The sequence below is a fragment of the Lontra canadensis genome, unplaced genomic scaffold (genome assembly GCF_010015895.1).
Source record: "Lontra canadensis isolate GAN:19392208 unplaced genomic scaffold, GSC_riverotter_1.0 scaffold15, whole genome shotgun sequence".
NCBI classification, from domain to species: domain Eukaryota; kingdom Metazoa; phylum Chordata; class Mammalia; order Carnivora; family Mustelidae; genus Lontra; species Lontra canadensis.
This window is the reverse complement of record NW_022631009.1, coordinates 5,530,734-5,547,689: the sequence shown is the minus strand read 5'-3', so window position 1 is coordinate 5,547,689 and position 16,956 is coordinate 5,530,734. Positions and strand designations below refer to the sequence as shown.

The window sequence follows — 16,956 nt, the reverse complement described above, 5'->3', positions numbered from 1 at the left end:
CACATCCTCACCAACATCTGTTATTTCCCATGTTGTTAATTTTAGCCATTCTGACATGTGTGAAGTGATATCTCATTGTAGTTTTGATCTGTATTTCCCTGATGAGTGATACTGACCATCTTTTCATGTGTCTGTTAGCCATCTGTATAACTATTATTTTAAATAAGATCTTAGATCTCAAAAGATTCACTGTTCACCTATTATAGTACTACAATACGACCGCAGCAGGAACTACCTTAAAAGGCATCTCTCCTATACACTGATTATTTTAATTACAATAAAATTTCATCAGTGATTTAAAAAATTATGAAGTGAAACATGAATTCAGATAAAAACCGTAGTTATTATCTATGGAAATCTGGTTCTTAGAGTCCAGCTTTATAATCAATCATGACCTACGATAAAACAGCAAAAAACTACAGAGAACATTTAATAAAACTCTCAGGTTAAAAGTGAATTTTAAGAATATGCTAAAATTATCCAGGAAAAAAATTTAAATCCCAAGATTTTTCTTTTTGGAGCTACATTTTAAAAAAATCATGTAACAATTAGTTTTCAATATTTCAACTCTGTTCTGCAAAAACTAACGAAAAGGGGTTAAAAAAGAGTAGAGTGTCTTAATTCCAAATGCATGAAAAATGTGCGCTTCTTCCCTTGACCCACTGCCTCTCCAAGCCTTGCCCTATTTTTGAAGGGTTCCTTGTTCTACAATTAAAATGAATGGATCTAGAACATACGCTTTGCAGGTTTTCACATTACATAAAACTCCAAGGTTTCAGGAAAAAAAAAAAAAAAAAAGTCAACAATACCTGGCCGAAAAGCCATTTTTATTTTAATGAACGCTTCATTACAGTCTGCAAGGAGGTATTTGGCTTTTCTGTGATAGATTCGAACTACTCCCAGTAAGAGATGTCCTGATGTTCGGAGTGCCATCTTCACCTATGAGTAAAACATTAATATTAATCTAATTTATAAAGTTAATTTCTTGGTTTTATAGGTATCATACTTCAGAAGCTTGTACCCTGAGCAATTTATAGGCAGCTTTTACTTTCTCTCTTTACACTTTTAATCATTTATTTGACATTTCCTTATAATCACTTATATTTTGTTTTATTTATGCCTTTACCAGTAAATCTTCAATATCCACAAAGAACAGACTGGTAGTAATTCATCAGTTAACACAGATATGAAGGCAGCTATGAAACACGTTGTAAGGTACTCCATAGACTGCTGTCGTAAGCACAAGAAGGAACATGGAACACTCTGGTTGATACCCCATAACTGTTGCTCCTTGCTGGCTAACTGAACTCTGATTTTGTTGGGAAATGAATGTCCCCAGCCCTGAAGAACTGACTCATTATTCTTTGCTAATGCTTCTTGAGCGGGCACAAAGCCCAGTTCAACTAATGAGAAAGAAGAGCGAGGTAGGTCAGTTTCTGGGAAAGATTTTCCTAATAAAAGAATGCCTGCCTCTATCTACTCCCTTTCTGTGTTGTGAGCAGGTGAGGTTTGGAGCCGCTTGTAGTCATGAGGCCTAAGTACAAGGACAAGAAACCAACATAAGATTAGTGAGTCCTAGGGTGCCTGGGTGGCTCAGACAGCTGGGTACCCAACTCTTGGTTTCAGCTCAAGTCACGATCTCAGTCATGAGACTGAGCCCTGCATGAGGCTCTGTGCTCAGTGTGGAGTCTGCTTGGGACTCTCTCCCTCCTCCTCCGCCCCCACCTCCTGAGCAAAATAAATAAATGAATCTTTAAAAAGAAAAAAAACCTGGTGAGTCCTTAGATGAATGACATCATTGAACTGCTCGAATAATCCTAAATCTCCCTATTTCTACACTTCTAGTTAAGTAAGACTGTTAATTTCCTTATTGTTTAAGCCATTTTTCACTGAGTTTTATTAGTTGACTGGAAGGCAAAGTAATAAGTGGTAATGGTAACCCAACTTTTTTCATAAGAAAATATACTCTTCAGCCTGTTTTTTCCTTTTTTTTTTTTTTTTAAGGTAGATCTCATTCAGCACTTTTGTGAGATCCATTGTGTGGGACAAGATACAGCAGTTGAAAAAAGAAAGAAAAGTAAATATGGAACCTAAACAGAATGATTCATTCCTCAACAGAATGAATTCAAAGTTCAGAATGATTCAAAATTATATATCCAAAATATAATACAAAAAATTTTTTGAGAGCAAGACAACATGAACTCAAACTTCCCCAGATCATTTTCCAAATCATACCACAGAGTCCTCAATTTCTGAAGTAGCAAATAAAGCTGTTACTCATTTGCTTAAGTTATGATTAATACATTGTTACTTAAAAAATGAAACAGTGTATTTTTAAGTTATATGTCTACTGTCTACAGCAGCCTAGGATTCTATTTGTAATGACTCTCAGGTTCTACATTTATGGAAAAATTCACATGACTTAAAGCACAAATTATGAAACTTACTGCTATAAATTCTTAGGTATCTAAAATTATAAACTTGTGACCAAATCTAGGACTTATCATATGAAAAATCCTTGATATGAAAATACCCAATTAAAATATTGCACCTCATGGAAAAAGAGAATCTACTTTTATGATGTGGTCTTAGGAAATTTAAAATACTGACTGCACCTTCACTTAAGAAAGGATGAGGGGTTCAAAACCCTTTGCATGCAATTATCTTGTAAAGGATTAGCAACTATGAGAAAAGGTGGAGTATGGGCAAAAACTTTCCCTGTATATTAGTTTGGTCCAGAATTGAGTAGGTAAAATAAAGTACACCATATCTGTTGAGCTAGCTCATGTTAAGAGTGTAGGTGTAATAAGAAACACAGGCTATATATGCAGAGAAAGCTCTACAGAGGTAACCAGTGGCTGTTCCAGCAGGGGTGGGGGTAGAAGGGGCAGAACGCAAGCAGCTGCAACTGAGCTATGTATCTGACACTTGCTGGAAACAACTACACCGACATTCACCCACAACAAGAGCTGCCTATCAAGAACAAACATTAGAAATTTTCAAGTCAGTTCACTCTGTGGAGGTATCTTTATAGTCTACTAAAATAAAACAAGATCAATCAAATAAACCACTTAGAAATGTTTTTTTTTTTTAAAGATTTTATTTATTTATTTGACAGAGAGAGATCACAAGCAGGCAGAGAGGCAGGCAGAGAGAGAGAGGGAAGCAGGCCCCCTGCTGAGCAGAGAGCCCGATGCGGGACTCGATCCCAGGACCCTGAGATCATGACCCGAGCCGAAAGCAGAGGCTTAACCCACTGAGCCACCCAGGCGCCCCTAGAAATGGTTTTTAAAAAATAAGTTATTCTTTCTCTCTCACACAGTCCAGTCTTTTACATTATTCCTGAACTGCGTGCTGTGCTTTGTGGCTATTCAGACATACCTTATTATCAGATTGTCTTGTACTCTTTTGTAGCCTCCCTGACAAGAGTACAAAATACTCTGCACATACTAAAAAAATTTGTTATCCTTTTAAGCCAAATCACCCTCAATATGTTTATAGATGTTAAAGATTAGTTACACATATTAATTTCAAGAAAACAGCTCAACCTCTCCTTTTTCCATTCACTTACCTCAGTAAGCATACCTATAAAAAGTAGAAAACTTCATATTCTCATACAATTTGAGGAGCAGTGCAAACTGGCACTATCTCCCTATGCAGCAAACTACGAAGGTCTATCAAAAGTCTTTTAAGTGGGGGCACCTGGGTGGCTCAGTGGGTTAAAGCCTCTGCCTTCGGCTCAGGTCATGACCCCAGGGTCCTGGGATCAAGCCCCGCATCGGGCTCTCTGCTCGACAGGGAGCCTGCTTCCCTTCCTCTCTCTCTCTGCCTACTTGTGATCTCTGTCAAATAAATAAATAAAAATCTTAAAAAAAAAAAAAAAAAAGAAGTCTTTTAAGTGTATCACCCGGCCCACTGATTATGTTCCTAAACATCAACGTTAAGGGAAAACTTACAGATATGAACAAAAGATCACTGAACATGAAGCTTCTCTATGCAATACTGGTTTTGATGTATTCTAATCTCACATAAAAATTAAGTCAAGAAAGACAGATGTGAACAAAATATTTGCAAGCAGTATTTATTCAATGGTTATTTTTTAAGAAGATGAAAATAAACCTGTAGTCCTACTACCTAAAGAAATCTTTTGTATATATTTATTTCTTTTGTATATTTTAAAACACTGTACAGGGTCAGAGGAATTAAATTTCAAGAAATTATGAAAAAAAAATAGATTATCCAAAGAAGAGACTGGTAAAATAAATCATGTACAATCAGAACAATGAATTACAGGTCCATAATCCTTTATCTTAAATCTTAGGTGTTTTGGAATTCAGAGCCTCTTGGTCATAAAGATAACGCAGCACACATACATATTAAGACACTCCCAGTAGCATCTATTTATCTATTTAGAGCAGTTTCTAATAATCATATCCATTAGTGGTTCTATACTGAATATATGAATATACAAGTGACCTCATTTCAATTTTTGTCAAGTCTGTTCCCATTTTTTGTATTTAAATTCTGTGGATAAGAGACTAGGACACTGTATAATACAGTTGATGATAAAGCTATGAGCAGAGGTTTTCTGAACATTCAGAGACTTGTTATAAAACATGTAATGGAGTTGTGTACACATAGAATAAGGAGAAAAATTATGTATAAAAAACATGGACATGTTTTAGAAGCCATACCAAAACACTAAACGTTTCTCTAAGTTGTAGGACTAGAGATCACCTATTTTCTGGTTTGTAAAGTTTTTATTTTAATATTGTCTTAGAAATTTTAACATGATAGAATTGTCTTTAGTAACAGATTCCACCAACTCTAACTCTAAAACCAGCCAAAATTCCAGACAGATGGAAATTTTATAATTCAGCTCTAATTAAAAATACAAACTTTCACTTTTTCGCTTAAGACCTATCCTTTCCCACACGACTTTTCTGAACAAGTCTCGTCTAGATCCCAGCTTTATTCCTTTGAGATCCTCCTGCTCTTTCAGCAATCAAGAATTACTCTTCTTTAACACACTATGGCAACCGGCAGCATCCAAACTGCCAAATCTAAGAGTAGCTCACAATGCTGGTCCAGACAGCTGTGATCTGGAACATTTTCTCAATAGGACAATGGGTGTGTTTGTGTGTTAATACAAAGTCCAAGAAAGGACCATTAAAACACAGATATTTCTATAAAATCGTATTTAAGGACTTTTCCTTTGAGATTAGTCCTTACACATTTTTGAAGTCAATTTATCTGCTTTTCAATGAAGTGCTAATGATGTTAATAGATGTAATTGTGTGTTCTAAAGTCCTTTCTTGGCAATACAAAAACCCTGATTTACTTAATTACACTATTTGTGAAATTCAAGGGTAAAAAACCACTGCTTCAGAAGAGTTTTTCAGAGGATGTCAGTAAAAGCTCCTCTAGGTACAGAGCAGTAAACAAGGCAGATAAGGTAAGGACTTTCATGAGGCCTCCATTCTAGTGGGAGACAGTAATCAAATATTTAGGAGAAGAGCACAGCAAGTATAAAAGTTCGGAGACAGGGAAAAAGTTGGATTATCTTCAAGAAACAGCAAAAATCTGGGTATTTTTGAGCAAGCAGGCCTATGGAGCTGAGGAAGAACAAGCATTATGGACACTATTTACCAGATGGATAAGATAATTAGATCTTGATCCCTACAACCTTTCCCAATTAATGGATCCTTTCTTTGAATATTTTTTAAATTCCCAAATTAGAAACACTTACATACATATTTTAGTACAAAAACATCTAGAAAGACAAATATAAAATATCTGGGTACTGCCTGATCTCATACTTATCTACCATGAAAACTGGCAAATGAGTATCAGTGCACTTACAGAATTTTTAAAGGGAACAGCATATCAAACTGGGAACAATGGATAATCTACAAATTTTTCTTTTCCTCCAATATACACAGATATTAACCTAATTTTACAGAATTCTGTTTTACATATCAGTAAACAATCAACAAACTGAATGAAAAGTGTCAATATCAAATATACCTTTGGCGAGATGATACTCTCCACACTGCTCTCTAAATTACACTCAAACACATGGGCTTTGGTTAGCTTCTTATCCCAATGGGCCGCTAGCCAAATTTTGGCCAGAGGCCCTCTCTTACTGAGGACAAAATGTGCGTAGAACATTGTTCTGGCTGATTATGAAACAGGAGGAAACCTGAAAGGGAAAAAGAGTTAATATAAATACCATATGAAAACAAAGATTTATCAAGACATGTAAGAAATCTGAAAATAAAAGTTTCCAATTCTTTTAAATATAAGAACTATGAAAGGTTTGAGTAAAGTACAATACACATTTAAAAGAAGCTACTGCTTAGTTTTGAGAGGGGAAGGAAAAAAAAACCCTCAAAATATTAAGAGCTGAAGGGAAAAGGGACACAGGAGCCAAACCATTTCTATACTCCAAATAAAAGTGCCAGGATTTTGTTTAGTTTTTTAGTAAAAATTGTCACCAGACAACTCTTGTTCATTCTGAGTTCCATCAAGTGTTCATTCCATTCCTATATTGATTACTGACTGTGGAGTCTGACTGTGGCCAAAAACTAGATAATACATTGTTCATAGGAAGAAAACTATGTCCCAGAAGAAAAACACTCAGGAACAGATATTAATTAATGTGTAAATTTCCATTTTTTAAGAACCCCATTAACAATTGATACTCACCTAGATGCTCTATACAATAACTACTATCTCATGACAAGCACTGTGATAATACACATTTCATATTGTACCAAATAAAGATAAGAAGGGGGGTCAGCTCCATTTTACAGGTGACTAGTTAGAAAAACTGAGGCTTAAAAGCTATTTTATATATAGTTTTCCCAACTCAGAAACTTGAAAAGCACTTGTCCAGTTATAACTTAAATACTATATTCAGGACAATAACACAGTGTAATATTTATCTTATGACTGAAATAGCCTTAGTAGAAATATAAATGTTATTCACATTTTATTTTTCTTTCAGCAAGCTATGTTATAAATACGTACAGGGAAAAAAAAGCAGCTTAAAAACTCCAGCTTGGGGGCGTCTGGGTGGCTCAGTGGGTTAAGGCCTCTGCCTTCGGCTCGGGTCATGGTCTCAGGGTCCTGGGATCGAGCCCCGCATCGGGCTCTCTGCTCAGCAGGGAGCCTGCTTCCCCTCTGTCTCTCTGCCTACCTCTCTGCCTACTTGTGATCTCTGGCTGTCAAATAAATAAATAAAATCTAAAAAAAAAAAAAAACCCAAAAAACAAAAAACTCCAGCTTGGAGAGTACATTAACTGTGCATGTTTCCTGTATTTCCTGTGTTGATAGTTCCCTTATATTATTATTTTTTTAAGATTTTATTTATTTACTTGACAGATATCACAAGTAGGCAAAGAGGCAGGCAGACAGAGAAGGAAGCAGGCTCCCCGCTGAGCAGAGCCCCCCCCCATGGGGGGTTCACTCCCAGGACCCTGAGATCATGACCCGAGTCGAAGGCAGAGGCTTTAACCCACTGAGCCACCCAGGTGCCCCAATAGTTTCCTTATATTATTTATTTTCCCTCTTTCACAGAAGATTAAAAAAAATCTATTCTGCCAGATGAATTTTCTTCTAAAATGCCCAGAACTAGAAGATGTATGTCATGTTTTTACATAAATAAACTCAAGCATATCCATACCACATGAGAAGTACTTAAACATTTTTAAAACATTTTTGACCTTGAAGTAATTATAGATGTGCAGGAGTCCCAGAAATAGTACAGAGAGGTCCCACTTATCCTTTAACTACTTCCCCCCCGATGGTGACATCTTACATACATACTGTATCAAAACCAGGCCAGTGACATTGGTACAATGTGTATATATAATTCTACGCCATTTTATCACATGTGCGGATTTGTGTAACCAACATCGTAAGCGAATAAAATGCAAAACTAATTCATCAACACAAAGCTCTCCCTCTCCCATCCTTTTAAACTGTCACACCCATTCCTTCCTCTCTACCATTCCTAAGCCCCACCAACCAACACTGTTCTTTATCTCTAATTTTGTCATTTTGAAAATGTTATATAAATGGAATCATACAGTATGTGACCTTTTGGATCCAACTATCTAACACTCTTTGAGATCCACCCAAATTATTTCAAGCATCAGTAGTATGTTCCTTTTTATCACAGAGTAGCATTCCATGAGACGGGTATACCACTATTTGCTTTGTCAATCATTTATTGAAGGATATTTGGTTACTTCCAGTTTGAGGAGGTTTCAAATAAAGCTGCTATAAATATCTGTGTATACAGAATTTTAGTGAACAGAGTTTTCATTTCTCTGGGACAAATGTCCTGACGTATAACTGCTGGGTAGCATGATAAGTGTATGTTTAGTTTTAAAAGAAACTTTAACACCTATCAAAATCCTAGTGAGTTTTCTTATAGCTATTCACGAGATGTTTCTAAAATTTATATGGAAAAGCAAAGGAATGAGAATAGCTTTTTTTTTTTTTTTTTAAGAATTGGGATGAATTTGTCTAACCAATTTCAAGATTTACGTAGCTACAATAGCCAACACTGTATGGCAGACAGAAAAAGACACAGATCAATACAATAGGATAGGGAACCCAGAAATCCACTTAAGTAAGTCCAACTGATTTTTCACAAAGATGAAGAAGCTTGACAAAGGGGAAAGGATAGTTTTTTCAACAAATAATGCTTGGGTGACTGGACATCATCCACAGGTGGGGGAAAAAAAAGGAATTCTGATCCAAACCTCACACATTATATAAAGTAACTCAAAATATATCACAGACTTAAATGTAAAAGTTTATAATTTTCAGAAAAAAAAAAGAGGGAAAAACCTTTGGTATACCTAAAGCTTGGTACACACACACACACACACTTTTTTTTGAGAGAGAGAGAATTAGAGAGTGAGTGTGCCAGAGCGAGCGCATGTGCTCAAACACAGGAGCTGGGGTGAGGGGGAGCAGACTCCTTGCTGGGTAGGCACCCCCCCTCCCCAGGGATCATGACCTAGGCAGAGGCTTAACTGACTGAGCTAGCCAGGCACCCCAGTAAGTTTTTTCAGATGAGCACTAAAAACATGTCCCATAAAGGAAAAAAAACACCCAAATAAGGAAATTCTGTGCTAGGAAAGAGCTAAAAATGTAAAGATAAGGTACGAAATGGGGGAAAAATTAAAAATGACGTATCTGACAGGGACTTGGATCCAGAACAAAGAATTCTAAAAACTCAAGTAAAAAAAGTCTAATTAGGAAACAGGCAAAAGAAATTTCACAGAAAAGGATATAACAATGGCAAATAAGAACAAGAAAAGATGCTCACCATCACCAGTCATTAAGAAAATGCAAATTTAAACCCATGAGAAATCACTGCACATCTATCATAAGACCTAAAATAAAAAGTAATGGCAACACCAAAGTCCAGTGAGGATATACAGAAGTTTCAACCCTTATACACTGCTAGTTAGAATAAAAATTCCTTTTTGAATTAGCTTTAAAAAAAGTCCAAAGTAAATAAATGCTAATTTTCATATTTTTAGAGAGAGACTGTAAATTTTAAAATGAGACTCTGCTTACTTTACTGTGAATTAAGAACTGTGCCCATTCTTTCCAGTGATGTATAGAAAATATTTATTAGTTAAACATATCATAGGCAAGAGACTTCATGTCCGTCAAAAATGTCTGGAAAGGGTGGAGGGTGGTGGTGCAAAAGTAATTCAATCAGGTTTGCCTCCTCTCACTTAATGGCAAAGGGTCCTGAAAATTCTCATTTGCTGAACCAGATGCTCCCAGGGGATCTCTAATTTACACAAGGAAAATTGTCTCCAAAGGAAAAAAAAAAAAAACAGAGTTCATCAATTGCTCAATGTTGTGAACTCTTTCTCTCAAATGTGAAGTGAAGAAAAGAACTAAGGAATATGAAACTAGGAAGAATTCATATCAAATACTCTAAGGTAGAAGAATTAAATAACACCTCAAGTGTATCTTATATCCTGCTCAGCAGTATTTTATAGTACAAAATATGCTTCCCATAACCAAAGAATCTATGTTGCAAAGCAGTGCTTTTATTTTAAGCCTAAACATTTATTAGTATGAAAATTAAGCTCCATCTACAGCACTATAAAGTCTACAGGATTTTGTAGAAATTCAATATGGCAGTCTGTTCTTAGAAACACGGTCACTGTCATACACATGATGTCCCAAGTTTCACCGCAGAAGATAGCTGTATTCAAAAAAAAATCTCCTTAATATTTAGCTCTTAGAATATTGCCCACTGCATGTCAACTACTAAATACGTACTTAATGAATAAGGAAATGAGATACACCAAGTGATCTCATAATTGACACATGTAAAAAATTCTAGAGATTTTAGAAATTAATACTGGCTCTTTTCAACAGGTGTCAGTAGCTCATGGCCAGGACTTAAGCTCCTAGTCAGAGTACCATGCCTAAAATATCCCAGCTATGCGGAGGCAGAGATTCCTAAATAGATGCTTTCTTGGCATGGGATGGGGGTAACTAGAGTGGTGCTAAAATTATTCTGGGAAACAATTAGCAAGAGGAAATCACCCTAATAACTAAAGGAAGCCTGAAGAACAGTGGTGGGTCAAGTACTGGCTTATATCTAAATATGGAGAAAGTGTAATCATTGCTTCGAAACAATCTTTTTCCTTAGTATCACTATCCTTTAACCAATCTTAGAAAAAGAAGTTGATTAATCTCTGTAGATTTTGAACTTCTGTATATCTCTGTTAATCCTTTGCAAAAGATCTTAGCGTAAAACCTGCATTTGGTACCAGAGCATAGTTTAGCAATTTCATGATTTCTCATTTTTTTTTTCCTAAAGCAGCAAACTTTTCTCCATATATCCTAAAAAGTAATTTCATGTTTTTACAATATGAATTATGATATTTCACTGTTAGAAAACAGGGCAGGACAATGGTTGTATAAATTGGTATGACCTCTTTGAAGGACAACTTGCCAACATCTTATGAAAACCTCGAACATTGATACTTTTAAACCAGAAAATGCACTTCAAGTAACAATGCCAAAGATATACTTGGTGGTTTAAAATATTTATAAGAACAAAAAAAATCTTAAAAATCTCACTAAGATATAAGAATTTTGTGTGTCCATCTTCTCCATGACCGTTGTATGAGTTAAGTACTGGCCCATTTTACAGACCGGAAAACAGAGAAAAGGAGAGGACAATGTGCCAAAGGTCGCTAGCATATAATTCAAGTGGGAACTTAAATTTCAGAGCCCACATCTCTAACTGCAACACTCTGTTGCCCTGCCAGCATGAATTTTAACAGCAAAATATTAGAAATAACTTACCTAGCTGCTAATTAGCGACTTTTAACAAAATACAGCCATATAACAGAATTTTGTGTGGCCTTAAACAATGATATACATATGTTTTTTTTTTTTAAGGAGGGCTCTAATATATATTTAATGCTCTTGCATAAAATATCTGTGGCATACAAATGAAACTGATGACACTGGTTACCTTTGGAAGGTGAGTCCGCTGGGAAAGTGAGACCTACCTTTTTTACTGTTAACTGAGAACATACACAAATACCACGCACTCAAAGTAAATACCAATATACTGAATGTCAAGACACAATCCTGCTTTGCCATTAACTGGAAAGTTAAGCTGCTTAGTCTGTGTGGTTCATTTTCACAAACCATAAACACCTTGAAGACTGAAATTCAGGGATTTACTAACTTCGGAGAACTATACCTAACTCATGTAAGAATGTAATTACCTCTGAGGGATTGGGGAGTGTCTCAAGAACAGAAGTTATTTCCAACACTGCACACTAACACTCGTACTAACATTCTTTGAACAAGAGTTTTACAATCAGAAGGTCCTAGATTCAAATTTGGCTCCCTCCTTAGTTCTTCAGTAAGGGTTAAAAGTTACTTAACATTGGAGTCTTAGCTTACACATCTAGAAATTGAAGCTATTTACCAAGCAGGGTTATGAGATCGAAACCCAACAGCAAACACAACCCCAGCAGATATAAGTAAACAGTAACTTTGAAAAAAATCACACAGCAGAGCATATACAGGTCAGCATGATAATGCCTAACAACCCGACATCACATTTAAACAAATAACACAAAACCTTTATTTCTCAAAAACCAGAAATTTCCCTTCTGTACAAAACTGTAAAAGATAAAATTTCTCAGAATATGTGTCCCAGTAAATAGAAATTCATCAGGAATGAAATAATCAACTTTAAAAAGACTTTAAACATATGCCACTCTAAGTGGAAAACTTAATTCTTGAGTGTATCAATGTACTGTCTTTATAAACAAAAAAAATTAAATTAGGTTACACTTCACCAATGTAATTCTAACTTTGTATAAAACGCACGATGTCCATTAGTTATGCACTGCTGTCACCTCAACCATTTACGAACTGTTAATAATTTAATCACTGGATATGGTATATGTCATCAGTGTCTTTTTAAAAATAATTATGAGTTGCCTCCAACATTAAAAAAGGAAATTTAATGACTACAACTTGGGAAAGCTTCTCCAGTCCCCGTCTCCAAAATTCTGCCGACTCACACAAGTCACTGGCATTTGCATTCATTTTATGAAAATAAGAAAAATTTTTTTTTTCTGGAATTCAGTGATGATTCTAAACAGCATTATGAGAGCAAGTATTAATATTCGCTTGCAAAGAGAGCCGATCAACACAAGCCTTCACCAGAAAAACCTTAAAAAAACACAAGCGCGTTTTTGAACGCTTAAGACAGCCTAACAAATCACAGGGTGGGCAGACAAGCCCTCCAGCGTTTCCTTCTTTCAAATTTGAAGGAGGCTGCTAGGTCTGGCAGCACAGCTAGACAGTGTCACCCCGCTCTATCACAGCAGATCAATCTTTCCGGCGAGCAAAAAGACATCAAGTATTTGTCAGAAACACACACCTTCCCAAAGCGTCCCTGTATCAGCATCAAAACACTCAATATCCTAATCATTAAAAAAGTCGGGGGGGGGACCAATTAGGCTAATTCCCTAGGAATCAAAGCAACTTCCCTTGGTCGGGTTTTCTATTGGTCTGTCCAATATGTAATATTCCCAACAAAATTTTCCTTTAAAAAGGGGGGAGGGGGAGCAGCAGCAGTCCCTGGAGAGGGGCCCGCGGCGGTGTTGAGGCCCCACAGCGCCCGCGAAGGCTATGCCCGCACATCTCCGACCCCCGAACCCAAGCTCGGCGCACCGTGGCTGCCCCCTTGGAGCTGCCAACGCGGGCGCCGACCCGCCGCCGCCTCCCGCCCCGCGTCTTCCTAGACAGCCATTTTTACCGGAGTAGGCGGCCCAGTCCCCAGAGCGGGCTCGTTCAAACCTCCGCCTCTCCCTCCGCGGCCCAGGGTTTCCTCCACCTCCTCCAGGACATGCGGCTCCCGGGGGCCTGGCGGAGTAACGGCTTTTTCCGCCTTGGAACGGACCAGAACCATTTGTTACCAAACAAGCGAGAATGCGGGCCCAGGCTGCGCGGGTCCTGGTCGAGGGCGGGCCCAGGGGAAGAGGCCTGGGCGGGAGGCGCTGCCGTTCCGGAGCTCGGAGGGTGGCAGCACGGCCACCGTCCTGGGGCGCGGCGAGTGCTCTTCTCCCTCGTTTTGCCCCCCGGCCCCCCCAGTCCAGCTCCTAGACAGCAAGGCGGCAGGGAAAGGGTAGGCGGAGGGAGCCCTAGGATAAGAGGGGCTGGCCCAGTATCTTACCTTGCTCTCCGCCGGGGAGCTGGGCGGGCTGGGTGGCCTGGGGAGGGGAAAAGGGTCGGGGGAGGGGGCGGGGAAAGGGGGGGGAAGCCCCTGTGTGGTGTAGCTTCGGAGCAGCTCCCGCCGCTGCAACAGCCACCGCCTCCTTTCCGATTCACTCAAACAAACAAGATGGCTGCCGTTACGCCGCGGCTCTTCCTGCCGCCCAAATCCTCGGTTCAAATCGGCAGGATGTTTACGGTCAAAATGGTTTCTATGCGCCTGCGCAGCAAGCCTGAGCCCTAGAAGGAGCGACGCAGGCGCAGTGGCCATTTCCTTTTCTTCGGATACCGCTCCCCGCCCCCCCCACCCCCCCGGTTGTGCGGCCCCAAACTGAGCAAGCGCAAAAGTGATTCTCTTGCCAGAGGGTCTTCAAGTGTTGCGGACCTGGCAGGTAGCGCACGCGCAGTGCTTGCCAGTGGAGTGAATATCTGGGTTTACCTTTATTCCTACGCTTGTTTTAGAGGGAGTATCTGTTGTACAGATTTGTTTGCCAGGACACAAAAATTAATTTTAATGGTTCCATAGTGACGAAGATAACATAAAACCCTTAAGATCCACAAAATCTGGGGGATTCATTGAGTCAATCTGTATTTATAGATGGTCTTCTCCGAACCATGTATTGTGATAGATAGGGTCTGGGGCATAATGATGAAATTGAAAGAGATAGTACGTGTCTTCATGAAGCTTCCGGTATAGCTAGGGAGGAATTTTTAGAAATACTTGTGCCACAAAAAAGCCAAATGTACAAGGAGACCCAAAAGTGGGGAATTTGGGAGTGGAAGAGAAGGTCTTCCTTGAGCAATTGATGAGGAGCTGGGATGTGGAGGTTGAGTTCCCAGGAAGAGAGAACATCATGTCATCATGTGCAAAAGTCTCATGGCAGAATGTCATGTGTCTGGACACTAATGGAGGCTTCTTCATTTTAGAAAGACCATTCAGGCATATTGGAGAGGACTAGAGTAAATGTCTAGGTGTAATTTATGTTCGTTTGTGGAGTTTGTAAAGGAAATAAAACCAGCAAGAATTGGTCAACAGATTCCTTATGGTGTTGTAGTAGAGGGAGTTCCAAAGATGATTCCTTTGGTTTGGGACTTACTTGCAAGGATTAAATGGACTGGACTGGCAAGCCATACACCGAGACAGAACAGATGGAGGAAGGTTATATGAAGATTAGTTTTGTTTTGTTCAGTTTGTTGTCTATCCACCATCAAGTCTCCATTCTCTCCATGGCCTCCTTAACTGGTCTCTCCACTCCCCATTCTTGTCTTCCTTCAATTAATCACTTCCCTGCAAAGAACCTTTGCAGCCTAAAGAACCTTTCTCAGCCTAAAGAACCTTTGCAAAACACGTGTCTAATCACTCCCCTCCACTTCTAAAAACTCTTTCATAGCTTTCAGGTTATTACCCAGAATACTTAATGTAGCCCCTCCTCCTCTAGCTTCCTCTGCTGCTTGCTCTCCCCGCTTTCTCACTACTCCAGACACTCCACTTTCTAAATCATCAAATGCACTATGAGCACTTCTGCCTCAAGATTTTTGCACTGGCTGTTTGCTGTGCTTAAAACAGTCTCGCATTTCCATCCCTTCCCCTTGGTCTAATTCTTAATCTTCCACATCTTAATTCCACAGTCACTTCCTCAAGAGAGTCTTCCCCGATCCTCCGTATTATTTAGGGTAATGTTATTACTATAAAATAGATCCCCTCCTTACCCCAAATTTCAGGGCTCTACAAGATGGCCCTGACATTTACTACCTGTATGGGAATAATAATTTTCATGATTTCTGAAAGAATTAAATGAGATCATATATACAAAGTACATGGCATAATGCTGAAAACTGAGTAAATACTCAGTAAATTGTGGCTATTATTCTTGTTCCTTCTATTTTCTGAACAATGAAATAGCTGGCAAGGTAGGGTAAATCTTTATCAGATACCCAACTTTTAAGAACATGGAAAATACTTGGATACTCTAAATGTCCCTCTTAACTATACTTGCTCTAGGCCCGTTTTGTAATCCTTATTTGAAAATTTATCTCCCTCTCCACTCTCCCCTCCTTTTCTCTCTCTTTCTCCCTCTTTCTCTCTTCCCCACTGTTTCTCCTCCCCCTCCCTCTATCCCTCCAGTACTGACTTATCAAGGTACTATCACTTCTTCTCTCTGGAACTATTTTTTATTCTTATCCATTAGATCTCCACCCAAGCCCACCTTCTTCCCTTTTGTGGATTTTATATAATTTCTTCATATACATCCCTAGTCCCCTAAATCTGCTAGATTTAATTCTTTTGAACAAGGTATATGTTCTGTTTTGGCTCAGCGTCCCATCCTATCAACATATTCATTCATTTCTTTGTATTAAAATGTCAAGTTAACTTTTCTTGTTAGAGAAGTTAGCTGCAGTCAGCATCTCCTTTACCTGGAAAAGACTTACCTGGAAAGACTTATTTGATGAATCTGCATAAGTTAATTTTAATAATTGTGAATTTGTTTGACTGAAACCATGATGGGGCTGATTTAAATTATAGCTTTAATCTTTCTTTAGTTGAAAACAGTCAGCTTTTCTTTTCTGATTACTTAGTTGATGACTTGTCTGATTTGGGACAATCACTGAATGATGATGCCATCATCCCGATCATCATATACATAAACATATACATAAACATCATCATATGTTTATGAAAGCAACTATGCTCTTTTTGTCTTACTTCACAATGACAAACACACCCATAACTGAGACTTAATGTGAAATAAAAAACTGTTACAGAAAAAGACATGTTACAGAAAAAGACAACCGATAGCAGAGTTATTTAAGAATTAGACACCATTCCGTAGACTTATTCCTCTGAATTGCCAAATTTCAAAAACAGAATTAATTATATATTATTTGTATATATATTAAGTAGGAGGCATTGCATTAGAAGAGAAATAAGGAAAATGGATAGATTTTCAGGAGTATTTCAATGATAGTAATGGGTGAGTAGTGAACATTTTGCCCCAGAATTTTAAATCTTCTTTAAACAAAGAAAAATCAAAGTATAAAATATTTGTTGAATAAGACTCTTAAACCTCATTAAAGAAAATCCAGAAAGACTGAATAACTTCTTTCAGATTTGGGGCTAGGCAGAGAAATGGATAGAAAGTAACTGAAAAAACAATTGTA

General features: G+C 38.1%; 1 protein-coding gene across 2 annotated transcripts in view; it reads right to left on the bottom strand.

Moving 5' to 3' along the window:
• The window catches only part of RAD21 (RAD21 cohesin complex component), a 29,751-nt gene extending 15,797 nt beyond the window's left edge, over positions 1 to 13,954 (bottom strand). The window contains exons 1-3 of one of the 2 annotated variants that reach the window (XM_032858437.1): positions 13,760 to 13,954; positions 6,028 to 6,202; positions 810 to 939 (exon numbers count right to left, since the gene is read on the bottom strand). In XM_032858437.1, coding sequence (XP_032714328.1) covers positions 810 to 939; positions 6,028 to 6,171 — 274 coding nt within the window. In that variant the 5' untranslated portion in view covers positions 6,172 to 6,202; positions 13,760 to 13,954. Of the gene's footprint in view, positions 1 to 809; positions 940 to 6,027; positions 6,203 to 13,759 lie in introns of those variants that run through there. The other variant, XM_032858438.1, reaches the window with a different exon arrangement.
• Positions 13,955 to 16,956: the final 3,002 nt, after the last annotated feature.